Here is a 22884-nt window from a genome sequence, read left to right on the forward strand (position 1 = left end):
GTCACCTAAAATCCTAAACTCCCCGCAAGTGATTTGGAACTGAAGAAGACACGTGGACGAGTGGTTAAGCATCTTCAAGAAAACCAAAATAATGACCTGGATGGCTGAGAATATTCACAGACACTTGCCAAGGGTATTACATTGCGAATTAATGTCCGTACATCTTCCCTGAAGACAGGAAAAAAGCTCCAGAAGTTTTCTTCCATATCAAATCAATGTAGTGATGAATGTCCATACATCCTTGAGTAAATTGCACATTGGCACCACTAAAAGCTACTCTTAATGGCGCCAGTTTAGCAAAATATACCAATAAAGACTGTCTAGCTGTAACTGTTTTAATTCCCCAAAGCATTATGGGTATTTTAGTTCCAAAATGTACGTATGAATATGTCTTAAATAAATTTATACATAGTCATGGGAGTGTCCACACACATATATGTCAAGGACATTCGTAGTTGTTTCTCCCTCTGATAATAACTACTTCACCTACCATTTTCTATCCGTTTGCTAATTGCTGTCACATCAGTCACCAGACGACAAAAAAGCATCTTCACGCCTCCACGTGTCAGCAAAATTATCAGTTTATTATAGGTGTCGCATCAAGGTGGGAGATGAAAACACACATGTCAAGGCCCAAGAGGCACGGAGAACATTAACGCGCGGCGGCTCACTCGCTCTCATTCTAAAAAAAGAAGGAGCGCGCCGCAAATTTAATCTCAGATCTCACCAGGAGACGACTCCAGCCTCTGCAGCTTCGGCTCGCCCCGGGATCATTCCGACAAGCAACGCTCGTGACGGGACGAGTCTCGGCAAACGGTCGATGTGAAATGAGCGAGCCGGGCTTAGGAGAAAATGAAGACGCCGAAAGATGACATTTGTTGAGTGGCGCATATTGATTGCCAGTAACGTTTCTGTGTGTGTGTGTGCGCGCGCGTGTGAGACAGCGGGGTGAGACGTGCGAGTGGGTGCTGTGAACAAAGTTACGGGTGTCACGCGTGGGTGATGTTTAGGGCGTAGATGTCGCGGGAAGCCTTGGCAGAGAAGCGCAGAGTGAGGGGTGTGAAAGCAGCAGGCCCTCCACTTCCTTCGTCAACACAACCCCTGGTGACAGCTGTCATATCGCCATGGCAACGAGTGCCACCTATTTGATGCAATGCTTATTTATACTCTTAGTTCAACTTTGAAGTGGCTGGCTTGATCTTATTGTATGACTCATCTGCCAACGGGGCTTTAGGTGGCTTAAATGAAAGACTCTTAGCCGCGGAGCCAGTCACATCCCGCTCACTATCTGATAATTACGCTTTTAAGACAGTATAACACTTCTGACTAGACTCCAGACTTTGGAGAAGATTTTAAAATGCAGTGCAGTGTTTACTCTGCTGGTGTCAAAAAGGGGAAAAGGAGCTTGTTATCACTCTAAAAAAAAAATTTCAACACACAAAAGTCTTTTGCTGACATTACTTTCCTCATTACAGAGGCCACATTTTCCGAGCGTCTCTGCAGCCTGAGCCGGAGAATTAAATACTGCAACTCAAAACAGGCGCACGTGCTTTCACGGCTGCGGCGGGTTCTGGTCATCGCAGCTCCCGTACCAAACTTCAGGTGTTAGGAGGGAGGATTAAACCTTGATCGTTTGAACTGCACGCCGGTGCGGACAGACACATTTCGTCTGGCAGGGTGTCATTTGTTGAATTACTGCGAGCGCTGAGTGAACAGTCAGCGTTTGGAGGTTTTGGCTCAATCACCCGGGAGCTGCGATGTCTGGAGGAAGCTGAGTCCAAGTAGACTCCAAAGAGTGGAGCGTTCAATCAAAAAGTCTAGTCCCCAGATTTTTTTTTTCCATTACAGCTGAAGCTCAAATCAAGGGCTGGTCATCATTTTTATTTATTTTACCACTGTGGAAAACATGTAATATAATATATAATCTAGGATGAAAGACAAGAAAAAACAAGATTAAGGATCTGTACAAGTATCCAAAACAAAATGTCAAGTCTTGGCATTTTTCAAGTGTGATCCCCAGCCCTTTTCCTCCACTTAATAAAAATACTCTGAACCTGCATCAAAAAACGTACGCCGATTCAGTAACCTTTCTGAATTTGCTGCTTCGATCGGGAACTCTCTGATGAGAGAATAAGACGCCAAAACTACAAATCTTTTTCAGCGCTCTCTTCTCACAGACACATTTCTACCGCTCCATATCACAACATATTTATGCTTATGATTAAGTGTGATAAAGCCTTTAAGTGATACATGTGCTATTATTAGACTGTTAATGAGTCTATGTGTTGTTCCCTGTCAGGTTTCACCTATTCTGTTGACAATGCCGCCGCTTTCTAGCTTGAACGTTGACTTTTCATTTTTGATGACAGTGAGGTAAAGAGACTTCACAAACACAACACTAGAAACTTATTCACCTTTTGTTGTTTGTGAAAAGTTTTTCCGGATTGCTGTGTATTTGCGCTCCCTTTACCTGCAGGCTTATAGCTTTGTCCCTTGGACTGGGTATTGTCACGGCCATGGCCAAGTACGGACCCAATGTACCAACATCAAAAAAATATCGGCAATCAAAGCATGATGTGCCTCCTTCAAGGTAAATGGCTCTTTATAGCCACAGGTGGCCATAGTCTGTATTTGCCATTCAAAAGGCGAAACCAGAAGGGCACCTATTAGCTGGCCCGCTTGGAAGGAACAGCTACAAGCCATTGTGCAGCACTGACCTCTCCTGAATCATGCTGAACAATTGACCTTTGGCTAAGCCCCGCCCCCCTTAGTTACTGTTGCTACGTCCGACATTCTCTTCTGTGCTGTGGTTTTCTGGTTATCTATAAGGCTCTGGTATCAATATCAAGGAGCAACACTGTTCATGCAAAGCTGGGTACGTCTCTATTCACTTCTATAATCGTTATTACGAAGCAAACGGACTAACGTTACGCACGTATAACGTTGTATTTCTTCAGCGTGTGCTAGCGTATCAACAACTATGCAACTTAAGCTGTAACGGTGATGTTTTGGTTAGCTCCACAGGGTTTTGCGCGCACATCATTGGGCTTATCCATACCCTGGATGCTGGATACATACCGACAGTATAGCCTGCCGTGACCGAAAATATGAGACGCCTGCGTTAAAGTCAATGGAGCGCTGTGGAAAAAGTGTCGGACCCCTGTGGGAGCTCTCTTGGCTGTGATTGGTCAATCTACATTCTAGGGCGGGGCTTAGCCAAAGGTCAATTGCTCTTCCGTTCATTCACTCATTATCATGTTATGGTGAAAATATTTGTGTGTTCAGATTAGATGAAGAGTAGTCCATGTGGGCCCTCTCAACTCGTGTAAAGCTTTGCTAAGCTAATTGGCAAATCGGTGTTCTTTCTACCGACACTCTGTGATGCTAGGTTCACACCGGCAATGAGAGAGCGACAAGCTACGATACATTTTCAATGGAAGCCGGTAATTTGAAGCAACAAGCTGAAGTGCCGAGACGAAACGCGCAACATGAAAGTAGAGCCGGCTTCAATTTTTCTTTTGTCACTCCAACCAATCACGTGGGTTTGCTTCACCCCTTCCAGTCTTATGTTTGCTGTCAATGCCCTTCCCTTAACCATCCCGTTTTTAGGGTAGCACTGTCGCCTTTCAAGATTTAGCGTGAGGTAGGTTTGTGTTGTAAGCAGAGAGTGAACAGGCTGAGTTTGGCAGCGTAATGAAGGAGCCTGCTGGGAAACGGGACAGGCTTTGATACGGCAGCACCCTTGGGCCCTTGTTCTTTGCCGTTTTGCCAGTTTCGTTAAACACTGCTAAGCCATTTTTAACCTTCCTAAAACCAGTAGCAGCTGGTCTTATGTTGCTTCCCTGCTCCCCTGACTATATTTTATTGTGCCACTCAGAGGTGTGTATAATGTCAGTGGCAGGACTAACCCATCCCGGGACTTTTTCTCAAATTAAGAAGAGGAAAATACACATTTTTTGTTTCCTTCAGTATGAATTTGAATGTCATTTCCGCAAAATAATGGGAAGTGATGTGGTTGTCCTTTAATATCCTTTTTGATGTGACATGCAGTCTTGTGAAAACTCAAAAAACCTTTAATTCTGTGATTCGCGGCCCCCCCCTCATTCGAGCCTTTGCGACAGACACCAGTCAGTTGTTAATGTCTTTCAGCGAGAATTTATGTCTACAGCCGTGCCTCTCTCCTCCTGTCTCCTACTCAACCCATTAGAGGATTCCCCCAGCAAAGGTTCTCCGGAAAGCCTTGCATCAGAGCCACACACTAATGAAAGGCATTATACATTACAAAGTGTTTGATTTAAGGATGATTTACAGTCCTTTCCCTCAGCACTGAGGAACGGAAACCGTCCTAGAGATAAGCCACGGATCCATCTGCAAAATTCAAAAGGACATCAAAGCTTTCAAATTGTGTATAGGATTCATCGTCGGTGTAAGAACCACAAAGAAAGGGTCCTATCAGATGCGAAATTTCCATAACAGAGTGAGAGGCGGGTGAGTTATTATGATTCCGGGATCAATGGCAGCTTTCGCGATATGCAGTCGAGCATGCACACGCTGCGTGTTTAGGTGCTCAATTGTTGCGTCTACCTGTCACTGATCTGGCGCTGAGACACAAACATCACTTCTGTCTGCATGCACAGATATCCCAAATGTTCTTGAGCGAGAGGAGATAACCTTTTTGCATATCTGCTCCCCGTATGAATTCCCCCAGCGCTGCAATACTAAACAGTAAACAAAAAAAACCGCACTTAGGATTACTTTTTTGCTGATGAAAGAGCAAGTATTTTCATTTTGTTAAGAAATATAGTAAAATATTCATGAATTCTCACCCCGCCTGCCAGTTTTAATAATTGGCAGGATGTCGTTTACCACCTACACTAACCCCTAATACCTGACAGCTTGTAACCAGCAGCATTTAATCACAGCCGACAACTGATAATCCATGTCTCGGCACTGATGGATCATTGGCTTTTTTTCTCTTTTTTTCCCGCTTTTTTCTCTCCTCCTTTTAATTTTTATTTTTGTTTTTGTCTTGATGTTAGACTCAGAGCTGTTTGGGGCTGGGAGAAGTGATAATTTAGTGTGAATTGCTTCTAAGAATCTCTTGGATCCTGTCCACGGGTGTGAGTTGTCAGAGGGTTGAATTTCTAGATTGCCTACAAAGGATTCGGGAGGCTTGATCTAAATTTATAAGGACACTGCTGCAGTAACACCCACTTTGATGGCCGTCGCGGTGGCTATCATTTGTCGCCCATATGGCATCTCATCGTGTGATGTGCTTCTTATGTACAGCATGTACTGAGTGAGATTTTTCCCTTTTTTTTTCTTCCTTTCTGCAGCTCGACGCCGAAATTAAAGCCCAGTGTTTCTTTGCTGATGTCAAGATAGCATGTTTGCATGAATAAAAAAATAAATAAAAATCATTACACCACATGCTGGTGGGTGTAAATAAATTGGTTTATTTGGAAACTTGATTTCTTACATTATTTATAGTTGTCAGCGCTGCTTTATAATAAAGAGAGCAAGATTCTGTTTAGTCCTGGGTTCAGAGGCAAAATAAAGTGGGCCGAAACAAACAGCATTGACTCGTTTAACTCCGCAGATATGAATGCTCATCTTGCATCGCCCCAAGCAAGAGCAGTTCTTATCTTGAGTCATTTTCATACTTGTAATAATGAAGAAGGAATGCCTGACAGCATAGCGAACGCATTTATTTTTATCAGCATTCACTGGGCTGACCTGTGCATATATTTTTTATGTGGCAGCCAAGGCCAGCAGGTCTTGTGCTTAAGATATTAGAATAAGAAAAAATCTATGCAACACGGTTGAGCAGTCATCTGTCATTTTATTTTATCCTATTCTGATCACACATTTTCATAATCGGCGATGGCGCAGCACTACGTTGTGTATTCCCTCGCTCAAATTACAAATCGGAAAAGCTAGTTTTCGCCGGGTTTGTATGAGGTCAGTAACAATTATTTTTGCAACTGTTAATTATGGAAATTATACATTTACAAGTGAGCAGGGTATGGGATCTGATCCAAGGCAATAATAGATCTGGTACTACGATGTGATACAGCCTATAGCCATTGGCACGGAGAGCAAAGCTTTGGTAAAAGAATTGAGATACAGTATTGCTTGTTAAGGAGCGGATACAGCTGTGCTAACGTAATAGCGATCATCATCAACATGTCCATAGTGAATCTGAGTTTTGATTTTAAGCCTGTGACACGCCGAGCTAACAATCATCCCCTTTTGCCACTAATCAGACCCCTGGTGAGCATGTTGTATTGGTGGCAGAGATCACTACTGCTGGCTGTTCAGCTTAGTGAATCACTGCATGAGAAGAGGAACGGAAGTGACGGAAGTTACGAGGGCACACAGAAGCCTCTTCTCATTTTTCACCTTTATCTAATCTGAACAGTCCAATACACACATATTTTCACAACAACATGAACATATAGAAGGAATAAACTGTAGTTCAACTGATTGGCATGATTCAGGAGAGGCTAAGTCTGTTTGGTGGTTTGTAGCTCTTCCTAAAGTTTCCTAGGTAGAGGGGTCGTCTATGAACCAAGAAGGTTAGGTTAGGTTAGGTTATTCAACGACACATTCGGCGCGGCGTTGCTGGTAGTTCTTTGGTGTCGGTTTGGTGTGTCTGGGACAGCCGTTAATGAGTAGACATGAAGACATTTATGACATTTTGGATTCAACATGAGCAGCCCTGACATTTCATGTTATAGCAGAACCTTTCACAGAAGGTTAACACTTCATTTTAACAATCTGTTCTTCTTGGCGGGACTGACTGATGCTGTCAAGATTTAATGTCAATCTGAGGTTTTGAGAACGGCTGTACGTTCCCACAGAAGATTTTATCCAACAGAAACATGTGCCTCTGGATTATTTGATTCAATTTCTTTTTAATTGTGTCAGTCAGTCTAAGTTTGACTTTGTCATGTACAGTATTTAGATTGTCATAGCTGAGGGTGATCAGCTAATCTCTTTGTATTTTGTGGTATTCCAGAGTTTCAAATCTCTTTTCTGTGGCGACTTTCCCAAAACTGGTGCACCAGTAGCAATGCATTTTAGATCAACCAGCAATAATTGTTTGTCAGAGCAGAAGGAGCCATACAGCTACTATAGGAGGGCAATGGCGGAGAAATGAGAGTTACTAATGTAACTTGGGTTCTATGAAGTCACCATCTCCAAAAAAGAAAGTGACTGATGTCAGGACAAATGTAGATTACCATGGGCAGTGGTGCAGTAAATACAGAATGGTATGACTCAGTGATGCCAAGAAAACAATTGTTGTGCGGTTGCGATGCACGTGTAGGCTGCATTATTAGAGTTTTTATTTCTTCACAATTATTTCATGTATATTCATTCAGTACTCATCGATTTGCTTTAACACATTCTCTTACGCCCTAAATGTGTTGTGGTCTGAAAGAATAATCAGCGGACAATGATTTACTTTGGAGAAATCACTTTCCAAAAGAAAACACTTCATCCCTAAGAGGTTGCCAAGCTGTTGCCAAATAAGCACTTACTGTACTCCAAGAGATAAATGACACAAAACCTCAGCCAAACATTATAAAACAAAGCTTTTCCATCAATCAGAATCAAGTTGGTTTTCTCCAGTTCACTCACACTGTTGCTTGGCCTTTTAAACAAGATTTATGTCTCTGCGTATATAAATCTTTGACAGAGCGAAATGTGATCCATATACAAAGGCTTGATGACAATGCTTTCCGTAAGATGTCATGATGAACTGTGAACTAAAACAGCTAGTTCTAAATGCGTGCACACATTAAACAGTTTACAGCTTGAGTTAACAGTTAATTAGAGAGAGATGACAGAACGACACGCCTGCTCTCTGATCTTGAATATGTGTTTTCTTTTATGTTCCCGTTGTCCTCAGGTGATCCAGACGATCAGCGCAGTGGACAAGGACGAGCCTCTGAGCGGTCATCGCTTCTATTTTGCCCTCGCCGCACCTGTTGCTGGAAACCTCAACTTCACGCTGCGAGATAATAAAGGTACGACACTCTTTTTTTTTTTGTGTGTGTGATTCTTTGATATTACCTTCTGGCTGCATGATTTTACTGCTTTGTTATTTGTTTGTTTGGAAATGTCTGTGCCATATTCGCACAGGATATCTGTACCGTCAGACGATCTGCAGGTCAAGAAAAGTCTTAAAAACATCTGGACTTTGTTGTCCCAAACAGTTTTTTCCTCAGAAACTCTTAAATTTAAAGCTATAGTGCTGTGCTTTCACATATACTGTAAATGAGCCTCTGTTACGTTCAAGTCCTTGGGAAACAATGTCAAGCAATGTTGATTAACCTACTCAGTGACAGGTAAGCTCTTTGTATTATGTAGTATACCAGGGTTTTAAATCTCTGCTACAACAGTAGCAATGCATTTTACATCAACAAGTGCTAATTGTTTACCAGAGCTGAAGAGGGAGCTACATCTGCTAGAGTAGGAGCGTGGCAGAGAAATGAGAGTTACTAATGTAACTGGGTTCTGTGAAGTCACCATTTGTAAAATAGTTAGTGATTGGGAGGAAAAACACAGGTTACCGTTATTGTTGCATTTCCTCACAGGAAACCACTGGAAGAAGAGAAGGGACATCATACGCATGTGCCCGCAGTGTTTGTGCTAATATTTTCACTGCCGGAAGGGGCAGGTGAAGCAGAACAAGCTGAAATGCCACCTACTTCGATTTTTGATATGTTGTTCGAATCTTGTTCGAACAACATAACTGTTCTTCCAGGTCATTCGACTTATTTGAATACTGATTGACTGACCACCAGTCATGTAGCAGACACTATCCCTTCCGCTACACATTAGGCGGTTCACTGGCTTATAATAAGAAAGTGTCTATATGAACAAAAATTTAATCGTTTTTCACTGACTAAGCCATCCATCCATTTTCCGCCGCTTATTCAGGTCCAGGTCACGTTAATAAAACTAATAACATCAGGAGGACTTATTCTTATTCTCTGCAGGGAAGTACTTAAAATTGGATACAATAAATCATTCTGGGCCACATTTGCATACACTGACCAGTGTGATTTTGAAACGGCAAAAAAAATCCAGTCACCAATTTAAACATACACTAATTGTGTACCTCCTAGTCCAAGCGTCGGATCAATCCCGTGGCATACAGCTGCTAAATCAAAAACCCCCTTGAGAAAATTGCCGGTGGTATTAGGAGTCTGTAAAAGGTGTTGGTCAGGTTAGGTGCGATCTATTTGCGGCTTACTTCCTTTGAATCGAGTCTGGCAGCAATGCAATTGACACTTCGGCCATTGCTCACTCCAGCTCTCTATATCTGCCCTGCATCTGGCCACAATCCCACTCAGCAACCTGAGTCAGGAGAAGAGGCACAGAGTAACTGCTGCCTCCCGGCATGCCCAGCCCTGCCAAATGAAACTATAATTCTGCTATGACAATGCCCCTTCTACCCATTTTTTTGTAATTGTTCATCAAACCTGAATACAAAAACAAACTTTCCTCTGCAACTAGAGCACGTCGGATATAACCCAGTTTGTGGCACAGTGAAGTTTTCCAGATTTGTTCTTTTTAGTGCAGAGTCTCTCACGTACTATATCACAGAATAACTTTAACCTTGAGTCACAAGATGAAAACTGCCTTTGTACCATAATGATTTGCTAAACACCTACACGCAAAACTGTGGGCAGATGAAGAAAATTAGCTTCTCCTATAGGAAAACTCAAGTGTTAATTTGCATATAGCTTTAAAGGCTCTTGAGAGTTGTGTCTGACTCCATCATTACTTACTTAAACGAATTCCCACTGCTTTGAAAAAAAACGTGTGCAGAGCTGATACACTCTTTGAGATGATGCCCTGTGTCGAGTGCATTGTTCACATGTGTGGGAGCTCGGCTGAGGCTGCCATGTTACCTTTCACAAGGAGCAGCGGCGGCGGCAGCAGCAGCCAGGTTATGCCACAGTAATCTGCGTGAGTGCAGGCACGTATTACATGATGAACTTAATGTTCGAGGTAAACTCTCAGCAGATGAAGAGCGACTTGGCAGAAAGACAGTTTTTGATCCGTGAAGGTAGTGTTTACCCTGGAACGCCGTATCCTTGGATGATTGTGAAGAAATGTGAAGAAAATTGAATGTTATAAAAAGAACATGGAACATGATACAGAGTTCTGCATAAGCATCTAAATATACGGCGTCTGCAAACGTGTTCTTACATGGATGTACTCAGTGTTAGATCTTATCTTATTTTTTACCATCTACCTTGGGTTTCTTCATATTATCAAGATTCTGCTCAATTTTCCTTCCTCTTAAAAGGAGTTTTTTTCTTGCCTACATTGCCTACGTGATTGCTCTAGATGCTTCAGGCTCTTGGTTCTGCAAAGCACCTAGAGACAATTTTGATTGTTATTGGCGATGATTTTAATTCTAATCCCAATCCTACATGTTCAGATCCAAACAATGGCAGTCTTTTTTTAAAACATGCTTTGTATTTGTGACATAACATGTCTGCTAAGGGTGAGTTTTTTTTTTTTAACGTTTGCCTCGGATTGCAGAGCTAAGTCATCTCCAGTCTGCAGCCTTTTGCGGTCCAACTAGACTTTCCATCCAGAACTTCAAGTGTTTCCTCCTTTGTCCTGCTTGTTTAACAGCATAAGCTACCAGTGGTTGCCCAGGTTGTTTTGTATCACTAACATATAAGAATGGGCTTTGGCATGTGATCATCTACTGATCTGAATTTCTGGTCGTTGCAGGAAGTGTATTTTCAAGCGTGTTTAATCAATTCTATCAACTTGTTTGGTACGTCTAGACTTTGAAGGTTCGTCTTCAAGCATGTCTCAGACTTCTCTCAGGCAAAATTCTTTGGGAATGTGTGTAATTGTTGTCCAATATGAACGTAACTCTCAAAGAAACTGGCCTGAGATGATGAGCACCCCAATGACAACACATGTTTCATTTTGTACTGCTTTATTTAACTTGGGGCGGCTGTGGCTCAGTAGGTAGAGCGGGTTCAGAGGGTTTACGGTTCAATCTCTGAATGTGCCACATGCTGAAGTGTCCTGAAGCAAGACACTGAACCCCCAGTGTAAATGTGTGGGTGCTTGTGTGAGCGAATAGGTAGATGTGTCTGTGACTGTAAAGCGCCAATAGGTAGAGAGGCGCTGTATAAAAACAAGACCATTTAACCTGCTTATTATTTCAGACCTGTGCTACAAGGTTGTTCATTCCTTTACCGCACAAATAAAGAGTAGAGCTCCTTCCTAATTCCATTGTATTCACAGCACAATGACAGTAAAGGCTATCTGTTCTAGTGTAAATGGTTTTCCCTCTTTGGTGTGGAAGAACGTGAACGGTCTGCACAGAGCCCTGACCTCAGCCCAATCCAATACCTTTGGGATGAACTGGATCGCTGACCCAAAACCCTTTACTTGCCTCCTCGCCCATTATCAGACCCCACTCATGTGTCTGTGGCCGAACGGGAGCAAATTTCTGCAGTCAGTTTCGAAGAACCTTCCAGAAGCGTGCGCGCCGTTATGGTAACGTGTTCTACCTGCGACGTTTGGGTTTGCACTTAATTTGACATTTACTGGAGTTTAATGCTTTAACTTTAGTTGCATGGGTCTGTTCCTTGAGGACAAAAACACATTTCACGTTTTAAGTGTTTTATCACAGCTATTACCAGCCAGATGTATTTTTCATCCAAGAGACCAGTTTTTATGATTTTACTAATGTGGCATTTTCAAGAGACTCCCTCTCTATGTTCCTTTTTTTTTTTTTTTTTTTACCTTATTCTCAGACCTCTGAAAGCCAACTGAATATCCCTCAGACAAACAAAGGAGTTGTCCTTCATGGTGAAATCCACATTTCAAACATGACTGCTCAATTTGAAAGTGCATTTCAATCTATTGATATAGCTGTCACGGAATGGCTTTTCTCGCCGCTGTAATGGGACATTGTTCTCTTCCAGGCTGCCTCGTTCTCCCTCGTACGCCGAGATTTCGTATAAGATTTCACCATCAAGCCGAGGCTGTTATTAGCCAACAGGTGGCGAAGACCAGAGAGAGACGCCACAGTGTGTCATGTAATGAATTGTGTTAATGACACCATCTGTTAGCATTCCTGCTTTTAATACTGTAAAAATCCTTTCAGACTGCACAACCACAGCACAGCAATCATTACAGAATAGAAGTTAAGCCTCCTGCTAGTCGTATATTTGCAGTTCACTGTTCATTTGAAGACAATAAACTTGCAAATTAAATACAGCTTCCCCTGCTTTAAAAAAAAGAAAAGAAAAGAAAAGAAATAACTGATGTGTTGTTATTTTATTTTTCCAGACAACACGGCTTCCATACTGACAAAGCGAGGGGGCTTCAGGAGACGGGAGCAGCCTGTTTATCGACTGCCCGTCTTGATTGTGGACAGTGGAAGTCCTGCCCTCAGCAGCACCAACACGCTCTCAGTGCGCGTGTGTGACTGTGACTCCGACGGCGTGGCCCTGTCTTGTGGAGCTGTGGCCTACACGGCGACTGGCCTGAGCACCGGCGCCCTCCTGGCTATTTTGGGCTGCATCATCACACTCCTGGGTAAGACCTATATAACCTCAGTGTCAGAGATACAAGTCCACAACACAAATACTTCTTTTCTTTTTTTTTTTCTTTTTTTTTTTTTGTAGCTGAAGGGATTGGTATAAAGCTCAGAGTGAGCTGTGTTTTTATTGTTCAGGTGACAGATGCTGCAATTTGTACAGCCTGGGTTTTATTCTTGTAGTTTAAGCCTCTTCTTCATCTCCAGACATTTCATTCAGCAATTTAACTGTAATTACTTACTCACCATTATAACTTGTTGGCAAATTGTGTGATAATGTTATAATTTGCCTTGAGGTGTTGGATAAATGTTGAGATCCTTTACTTTGGCAGTACTAGCACATCGGTCTGTAGTCACTGCTTTACTTAAATGAGGTAACAGAGTGGCGACTGAGCAGATGGACCACTAATAAAATTAAACGTAAATCCTTTCATTGACAGTATTCAGATCTGGGTGTCTGTGGAGACATTCCCACCTAAAATCACAAGCTCCGTGCAGATTCACACCTGTTCCATCAACCAGGTTCAGTAGGCAGGTCCGACCATAGACTGTAAAAAAAGATGGATGACGAAACAACTCCTTTAAAGTAAAGCCAAAGCATGCGGAGCTCCCCCTGGTGGCTGGCTGCAGCATGACCTCATAAGCTCCACCCTCTCCATTTAAGTGGACGGTTTTGAGCAGAATTAAACACATGACATGTTAATTTTTTAAGGATGTTTTCAGTCAGTTTAGGTAGTTAATATATTGCTGATGCATGTTCAAGTGTCAATTTTTCTGATTTCGTTTAATTATTTCAGATTTTTTTCTGTTCAAAAAGAGGCTCAAAAACACACCTGCAATTCCCGCTTACTACCACCGATGCTGCCAAAAATAATGAAATGGAGATCCTTAAGATTTTTTCTAGTACAGAAGTCCAGAACATGTAGGCTTTGACTCCATAGCAGTACAATATACAGTTTGTAGTTGTGTGAAATGTGTGAAATTTAGATGTGCTGTTTCCACTGTGGATAAATCACCTCAAAGTACAGTACTTGACTAAAAGCCTATTGAATTACTCCTCTACTTAGGCAAAGTCTTCATATTTCCCCAATTAAGGAACAACTAAAAGAAAATGACCTCAGCTCTTTATTCAGAATTAATGTCAGATAAATGCCAGTTCAATTACTTGCATGACTGCTGCAATTTAACAGAAAATAGCACGGAGTCAAAGCGAAAACATTGTCCAAAAGCAGATCTGCAGAAAAGCAATAAAGCGGGCGGCGGGATCAGCCGCTAATAGCTACTGATGTTGCACAAACACTGTAGTGAACAGAGCCAAGACACTGGCTGTCACTGTAGATATTAGCGCGAGCAGCAAATATTTGGCTTGCCGAAGTGAAGCAGTGATGGCCCGCATCGCTACAAAGAGTAAACCTTTTAGGAAGAGTCGCTGCAATCCCTGAGCTGTGGACTTGAAGTGTGTGTCTTTGGCCAAGCTGTTTAGCCCTAATTGCAAATATGACGGGAGACAAACAAGCCGAATCCCTGAATGCAGGAAAACAGAACAAACAGTCATATGGCTCCATATAAGCCACCCTTAGTTCTTCTTATCGTTGTGGATAAGGCTTCTGCTCATGATTGTTTTTCATAAATGATTAATCTGCCGATTATTTTCTAGATTGGGGAATCCTCTAATCCAAAAGCCCCTAAAATGTTACAAATGGTACAGAGGGAGCTGCATCGCTCATATTCCAGATTCCAAATAATAAAACATCTATGAATAAGATTAGATGATGATATAGTCTGATGTGTTTGAGATGAGAGGTCTGACGATCTATCCAATCAATAAGGAAGTCACATTTTTATTTTAGTAGCACTTGGTACAAAGGTCTCAAAAAGAAAGAAGGACTCTGGGATGAGAACTGTTAAAATTATATCCTCGTTTGCTCATCAATAAGCTCCTCTCATTATGTTATAATAGAGTTTAACAAATGGGAGCAGTGGCATATAGACTACATTACTTCAGCGTCACTTGTTGTCTGAATGAGCTTACAGACTCCATTTGTCTGTTTAGTTGCAGAGGGAACTTATCTGCAGTTCAGAGTTAACGTGAGATTTAAGCTGAGATCTGCAGTCCTGAACACCTCGGCATTTACAGCATCTTCGCCGCTACATTTTCTTTGGGAGTGCGCAAGAGAGGCCTCGCCAAAACGGAGTTGCGCGTCGAGGTCTCGCACAGGTCAAACCTGGGGGGAGATTTCCTCCCCTCGCAGTTCCTCTTTGGTAAATACACGTGACCTCGGTCAGCCGGCTCTGAATAGCAGCCTGGATGTTTACTGGTAGAATACCGCTGAAATCCTGGCAACGAGATCAATTAGCCGGAGCTGGAGCTGGTGCGCTGAGTTTTCAGGGGAATTTTGGAGTATTTTTTTATTTTGTGTTTATCCAAACCCAAATTCATTCCGTCGATAAAATGACACCGCATACGCTCACCTTGACTTTATGTTCAGTGTTTATTTTGTCTCGACTTCATTGGAATATGCTGTGATGGTATAGCTGTCTTTGAATATTTAATATGAATACATTCACTTAATATGGCTTTCTGATTGTCAAGTCAGATTTTTCCATTCCCAGTTTTGACTATTTGTCTTTTGCCAGGTACTCCTGAGTTTGAGCACCAAGTGCATTTTAATTGAGAGGAAGAAGTGCCTGAAGGCAGACCGAGTCATTGATGAGATTTCAGATTTTCTACGGACACGTTTATGATGGCTTCCCCCAGATACATGTCAGTGTGTTTTATTAACAATAACTCAAGGAGGTCACAGATGTGAGTGTGGGAATATGGAATATTACATTTCAAGGACACTCTGCTGCTTCTCTTTTCTGGCGCCACACCATATGTTAAGATGTTAGTAAAGGCTCTTGTAAATGAGAATTCATTAACATTCTCTTAAAGTTGATGCAGCTCCGAGCCGTCGCCTCCGAGCAGCGTTATTGCTCGTAAAACCCACAGACAAAGCCCTAGCCCATCAGGGCAGAGTCATAGTTTAACGCTTAGGTGATCTTCATTGAAAGCTGAGGAGGGCCTAAGCAGCACATACAATAACCGAAATGAGATCTTTGATGGGGTCAAACTTCGCTTTTTACTCTAGTCCCCTTGAAGTCTGCCTTCTTTTCACTGCGACAGAGGATAGTTTTTGTGATAAATGAAAACTTGAAAAGGAGCAACAGGGGGAAATACGTGGCAGCACAGCCCTGAACCCAGCATCTCTAATGAAAGCTGGCTCTGTTGTACACGGCATGGCCTCAGGCCACAGGCTTAGAACTAATGGCCTCCAGTTTAATATACCTCCAAGTCGCCTTGTCTGTGTTTGTGTGAATGTTACTGTGTGTCCTTAGCTGTCCCCATCAGTCAGTTTTGCTGAATTGGATCAGCCACTTTCCTTCTTTTCTCGGTTTCCTCTTTGTGCATATTCACCCCCCGCCCCCCCCAAACCCATCCCCCCTCCAGAGACCTCTCCTTCCCTTGTATTAACAGCCCATGCATGACCGCTTTGTCCAATCCTTCATTCTGATCTTCCTCAATAGTCTTCCATCAAGATCTTTTTCAATCTGTAGGTAGCAATTGAGGCTGTGATTGCGTGTGATTGTATTGTTGTGGATGAGACATGAGCCGGAATAAGACCCGAGCCGCTGTCCTCCTCAGGTGCTGTCAGTCTTAAATCTGCTTTTGTCTCTTCCCTCATTCCCTCTTCTTCCTCCGTCTACCTCTCTCTTTCTCATCAGGTGAGAGGAACACTCATTTCCACCGGCGACACTGATTGTAGTCATCTGTCGTCATGACCAAGTCTAAAAACTACAATGCATGTTGCGCGTGGAGAGCTCTTCAGAAGAGCCGCTCCTCCTCCTCCTCTTCTCTTGGTATTCATCAGTGTCGTCGCGGAGCCTCAGTCACGACAGCTGATGGAAAATGTGCCGTTCCCACCTGCCTGTCTGTAAACCGGAGAGCTGGGTGCACTTTACCGTTAGCTCGAGCTAAGTGGTCATTAATCATAGGTTGATATTTTTAGATTTAATCACTGGGCTTGTCCTCGACGTAACATTCTTGAAAATGCCCGAGCATAACTGTGTTTTTAAAAAGTGTCATTTAATTTGTGACCTTTTTTTTTTTTTTTAATGATACAGTCGCTTTCGGATGAAACGTCCAAACTACTGAGACGATCATTATCTCGTTAAGATCCAGCGCCTTTTTCCCCCCCCAGTACAGGTCAGGCATTGCTCAGTCCTCCAGAGGGCCAATTAGGACATTACACAGCACTCCAAATCTCCAGACAGTTATTTCTATCTGAGTATTGCTTATCAGACTTGTTCCATAAATCACCACATCCGTTAGTGTCTCTGTTATTTAACTGTCTGTCTGCTATGTAAGATAGAAATCTGTGTGTCTGTATTCACGCGGCAGACAATTGCCTTTTCTGATCGGATCTTTAAACTTGACTTTGTAACCTGCGCACGGCTACGTGAGATTTGTGAGTTTAAACCGTGCAATGGTTTGATATCGTTACAGGACTTGTAAATGTGCACAAAAAGCACTTTATTTAACAGAGCGGCTCAGTTAACTGCTAATTTATCCTCATCGCGCGTTGCAAAAGCTTAAAAGAACCCCTAGCAAGAGAACTGGAGAGCAAACAGCTTGCGGGAGGATACGGCGAACAAAATAAAAACAGCAATGTTGATAGAACAGTAAATAAGCACAGGCACATAATCTGGACAGATGCACAGTTAACAGTGTGACAGATCAGCAGCAACACGCCGTAAAAGCTATTTGAATCACACAGCGGCACTGATAAAGAGTAAAATGCTGATTGTGACTGTGTCTCTGTGCTCTTGGTGGTGCAGCGCGCATTCGCAGCGACAGACAGTGCCATCCCCGGAGAAGAGTGATACATGTGTCTGTTGAGGAGGAATAACACCTCTCTATCTGGCCAGACATCTTTATTTTCTCGCTCGCGTTCTTCCATGCGTGTTGCTCTTTGTTCTCCTAATTACGAATTAGAAGTCGGTTAATATTACAATGGCTCTTTTCAGAAAATTAATCAGCTGCTTATTTTTAATCAGTTGTTTATTAAGGGGAAAAAAATGTCTTGCAGCTTGTGTATTGTCAGAATTGTTTAATATTATTGTACACTGAATTCTTTTGGTTCTGGATTTTAGGCTGAACCAAACAAGCAATTTCAAGGCCTGATTTTAAATATCTTTAAGATGGATAGGTCATCCATCTTAAAGTCAGACTGAATAAAGCTGTGCATGTGGGTGGGGTGCAGTCGAGGAATTCAAATCAGATGCGGAGCCCTCAACATCTTGTAGCATTACGTACACAAATTGTCAGCAGAAACTAATTTTGTGCTTGCTGAGATCTAAATGTAGCTTGGAAACCAACCCGACTTCCTCTGACAACATTTTTTTTTGGAGGGAAAATTTGGTCTGGCGTCGCTTTGCTGGGAACTAACTGATTATACCCCGGGAAAGATCTGCCACTCATATTCTGGTAAGAATCAAGTCCGGCTATGCTAGGTTTATCTAAACTCGCCTCATTCCGTGATTATCGCTCTGCTACCTACTACAACTGACTAGATCAGCTCTAGTTCCATGTTAAGTTGTGCTAGCTAGTAGCCCTAAAACATTCGAATGGATAATACGGCACACGCAAACCGCAAAGACATATTTTTGATAATGGTCTGCGTTGTGGAACATTGTGCAAGTGTTGCTACTTTTTGTGTGTAATGGGAGATAAAGGCCCAAGAATGCAGGATTTAAACTATTGTTGAGAGACAAATTATATTGTTTTCTGTGTACATAAAAATAGCCCATCCATTGTTTTATTAGTTATAAAACTATATCTGACTAATAATTCCACCAACAAATCAATTTTATGGTCCAAACATAATGTGAAGTGTTTTGAGTGGCCTCCCACAAACAACTAATTGTGCTAATATAATGACTCTGTTAGCATTTTCTGTAATGTTTTATTATTTTACAAATTGTATGTATTGGCTGTTAAGATCTTTTTTTTAATCTAATATCTAATATCTATTCTTACATATAAAGATTATTTATTTGCTTGCTAAACCCTGATTGGTGCCTGCAAGCATGTAACATCTTCTTTTCCAACTAAGCCCCGCCCACTTCAACACACGTGCAGAAAACTCTAAATGAGCTTCAAATGTTGGCAGAGAATAGTTCATGTTCATGTTGGACCTCATTATTCACTAAGATTAATTAAACAGATCTTCGGGGACTTTAATTATTTGGGATTTTTTATTGTACGAATGGCATTTCCCTCCTACCATAAATTAGTATTTGAACATAAAGCTTTCTTTCACATCAGACAGCATCGCGGCTGCTGATTAATACCTCTCCCATAAACTGCACTGCGGCGTGGAGGCACAGACAGTGTGTGGGTTGACAAAATGAGTAAATAATCAGTCCCAGCTTCACCAGAATCACACGGTGCGTCGAAAAATACTCTAATGAGAATGTGATGCCTGCTGGTGAGAAAAGGGCAGCGCAGAAAACTCACCTTGTTCACTATTGATTGTGCGGAGTAGATCATTTAAACAATTCAATTACAGCAAAAGCCTTTGTAGCACTAAACTGATCTCCTTTTCTCCTGTTTTTCATTTAGTGTACATCATCGGTGCATGTGCTATGAAGAGTGGGGCTCCGGTCGTGTCATGGTTCCGTTTGCTAAACTGCCTAAATGGGAAATCATTTCTTAAAGGACCCTTGGTGCTTGACACAGGCTGAGTATTTGTATGCTCGGCCATCCACCTGCTCATCCTAGTAGCTCGTGATTGGATGTTGGCCCATTTCCAGGCTGTGAAGCATCGTGGCTGCCTTCTAGGCATTAAACCCTAAAGAGCTTTGCTGGAAAGCACTGGGAATATTCTATTTCAATGTGCCACTTTGTAATTCACTTTGGAGGAGCCTCACTGAATGGAATTTTTTTTTTTAGAATGACTCGAGTTCCTAAAATCAGAGGAAACAATCTTCTACCAGAATTGTTGAAACGCGGTAAAAGGTGTCATGGATATTGGTAGTACTATTACACAGGAGGGACCTTTCCAAGTATTCCACGAAAAACTGGCGTGCAGCAATACCGCTGCTGCTGTAGTAGGGTGCTAGCCGTCACCAAATAGCCAACAGAGAGCCACTCATTCATCTCCTGAAGTCGTTCCATGTGACACTTTCCCCCCTTCCATCTCTTCCATTTGCTCCCTTATTAGAGGGTGTGAAGTGGTGTTTGAATTTGGTTCCTGGGCGTCTTTCTCTGCTGCCTGCAGTAGCTCCACGCCGGGAAGGAAAAGAAATACGGGGCCCACGGAACGATATTTCACTGGCACCAGCTTGACATTGATGGATAGAGGATCATTAGACATTTGCCAGTTTGCTTGGGCGTAGAGTTATTTTCAGCAATAATATATGGGAGAGGGAACGGGCTGGAGGAGGGCTTCTGGTAAGATCTCAAAGGGACGCATATTCCAGTCTGGAGTTTTGTACGGATCTTCAAGCAAAATGTAGGAGGTGTAAAACACAAAGGGGTGCAGTCCAGCAGATTACATTGCAGATTTAGCTTTGTGGACTCCGTGGAATTTGCATACCTCTTCAGTTGAATTGATGGGGCAGCATATTCCAAGCTATTTTGTCAGACGTGCTCCCACAACCTTGTCAGATGAACTCACATTCACACACATTCATTGTCACCAAGCGTAGTGAGTGTGTGTGTACATAATTGTTTTAAAGGGTTCTGATGTAACACTGTAAATTATATTATAGTTCATATTTGTACCACTAAACATTTTTTCTAACTTGTTGCTCTTCAGCTATTTAAGCGAGTTAGCCATTGCTTTCAGCTAAGTGTTGCTAATTTTCATTCATATTAGTGTCCATTAGCTGTTTATCTCATTCTTATAGTTAACAAATTCCTTCATTTACTTCAAATATTCCATCATTTACTTTTAACTGACTATTTTGGTTTATCCAAAAAGATTTAAAAAAGGCAACTGGAGTTTTTTGAGAAGACGTTTCACCACTCATCCAAGTAGCTTCTCCAGTTCTAGGGGACTGGTGGGAAGCTACTTGGATGAGTGATGAAACGTCTCCTCAAAAAACTCTACAAGTCCAGTTGCCTTTTTTTAAACCTTTTTTGGATATATCATGAACTGGATGACTGAGAACCTTCACAGACTATTTTGGTTGTTAGTCTATTATTGTTTCTGACTGCTTGAACTTTTAGCTAATTTTAGTTTAGCTGTTTTTGTTTCAAATATTTTGAACTAGTACTTTAAGCTAAAGGTTTGTTTGAAGTATTTAGCTCTTTAAACACTAGCTAAAAATTTAGGTCATTTACTACTCAGCAATCAATCCGTTACTTTTAGCTCATGATCTCAAACATGTACTTGACCTATTTCAACTTTAAGCATTTATTAATTAAATTATCCATTTTCATTTCCATTTTAGCTAAACCATTTGTTCCTTTAGGTTAGCCAACAATTTACATCATTTATTTTAACTTTTAGACGGTTTATACTTTACTTTTAGATCAGTTTTAATAATTTACTTTAGCTTGGTATTTTTGTTGTCTAGCCATTATATCTAGCAATAAATTCCAGTCACTGACTTTAGCTAACTATTCAGATCTCTGTTTGTTACGTTTAACTGACAGTTTCAGTCCTAGCTATACGTTACTTTTGGCTAACAGCTTCAAACAGTTATGTTAGCTAATCATTTGTTCCGTTAGTTTAGCTAACAATATCCAGCATTTACTTTTAACATTTTAGCCTGTTTATACATCACTTTTAGCTAACAGTTTTACTAATTCACTTTAGCTTGATATTTAACTGTTTAGCCATTATTTCTAGCTACACATTTCTGTCATTTACTTTAGCTAACGATTCAGCCACCTATTTGTTGCGTTCAGGAGGTTCAATCAGTTTTTTAGCCAACCATTTCAATCATTTACTTTAATTTACTAACTCTATATTATACCAACAGTTTGTCAGTTATTTTAACTATTTAATTTTTTTGATTATTTTAGCTAACCTGTATTTACTATGTTTATTCATTACAGTTAGTGATTTTAAGTGTTCATTATTTATTGTTTTGTTGTTTTATCTATTTCAAACAATAATTCATTACTTTTATATAACTGTTTCAAATGTTCTTATCTAACTTTAACTGTTTGCCCAAGCTATCTATAAATACTTTTACCATCCATTTTAAACCTGTTGTCCATTACTCTTAGCTAAATGTATCCCTTTTACTTGCTTGCATACTGTTTGTACACATTTTCCTTCACAACACATAGTGCTAATTGATATTTTTCCAATTCACTGAGTCTCTCTGTAAACTTTCCACCTCCTAGCTGAAAGCGCTAAATACCCCTGGATAAGAATTACTGTCGGTGTTTCAGCTGTCCCTGTGTCTTTTCAGCTGACGAGCACAGAAAGGAGGTAGATCATCAGTCAATATTGACTCAGACATCTCTCCCTTTCCCTGCAGTGATGGTTCTGCTGATTGTGACGATGCGTCGGAGAAGGAAGGAGCCTCTGATTCTTGAGGAGGAAAGAGACATCAGAGAGAACATCGTCCGTTACGACGATGAGGGAGGAGGAGAGGAGGACACAGAGGCCTTCGACATGGTCACTCTACGCAACCTCAACGTCATCAGAGACCCCAGTGTGCGGCGAGACGTCACACCAGATACTCCAACCTTTTTTCATTATCCCTCAGCTTCCCGCCCGTCCTACAAATCCCTGCCAGACAACGTGGTGTTTCGAGAGTTTATCTGGGAGCGACTGAAGGACGCTGATGTGGACCCATCAGCTCCGCCGTATGACTCTCTGCAGACATATGCTTTTGAAGGCAGCGGGTCTGTAGCTGAGTCGCTAAGCTCGCTGGAGTCGCTAAGTACAGACTCAGATCAGAACTATGACTATCTCAGCAACTGGGGACCTCGCTTCAAAAAGCTGGCCGACCTGTACGGCACCAGCGACGGCACCAGCGTCTTCTCATAGCCCCCAAATGTCTCTCTTAACATTTCACCAGACTTGGGAAAAAAAAATAAAAAATAAGAGTAATTTATTGTCAGAGAAAATGATTTTGTCTGCCTTAGTGCACCGGAGGAAACGATTCAAAGACGACACGAGAGATTGAAAGAAAAACACTTTGACTTCAAAGGTTTTGGGTTTGTTTACCTCCCTGTATGGATTTTCAAAAGCGTGCCATGGTGAGTTTTGACACAGACTTCA

The 22884-nt window shown here is 41.7% G+C and overlaps 1 protein-coding gene across 2 annotated transcripts in view; it reads left to right on the forward strand.

The window, feature by feature from the left end:
• The window catches only part of LOC311503458 (cadherin-7-like), a gene marked incomplete at both ends in the record, with an annotated part of 102970 nt that extends 80320 nt beyond the window's left edge, over positions 1 to 22650 (forward strand). The window contains 3 exons of one of the 2 annotated variants that reach the window (XM_084566183.1): positions 7916 to 8033; positions 12346 to 12629; positions 22114 to 22650. In XM_084566183.1, the coding sequence (XP_084422309.1) occupies positions 7916 to 8033; positions 12346 to 12629; positions 22114 to 22650 (939 nt within the window). The remainder of the gene's footprint in view (positions 1 to 7915; positions 8034 to 12345; positions 12630 to 22113) is intronic. The other variant, XM_084566184.1, reaches the window with a different exon arrangement.
• Between the last annotated feature and the right edge of the window lie 234 nt (positions 22651 to 22884).

This window comes from Chelon labrosus (assembly GCF_963514085.1).
Source record: "Chelon labrosus genome assembly, chromosome: 18".
NCBI classification, from domain to species: domain Eukaryota; kingdom Metazoa; phylum Chordata; class Actinopteri; order Mugiliformes; family Mugilidae; genus Chelon; species Chelon labrosus.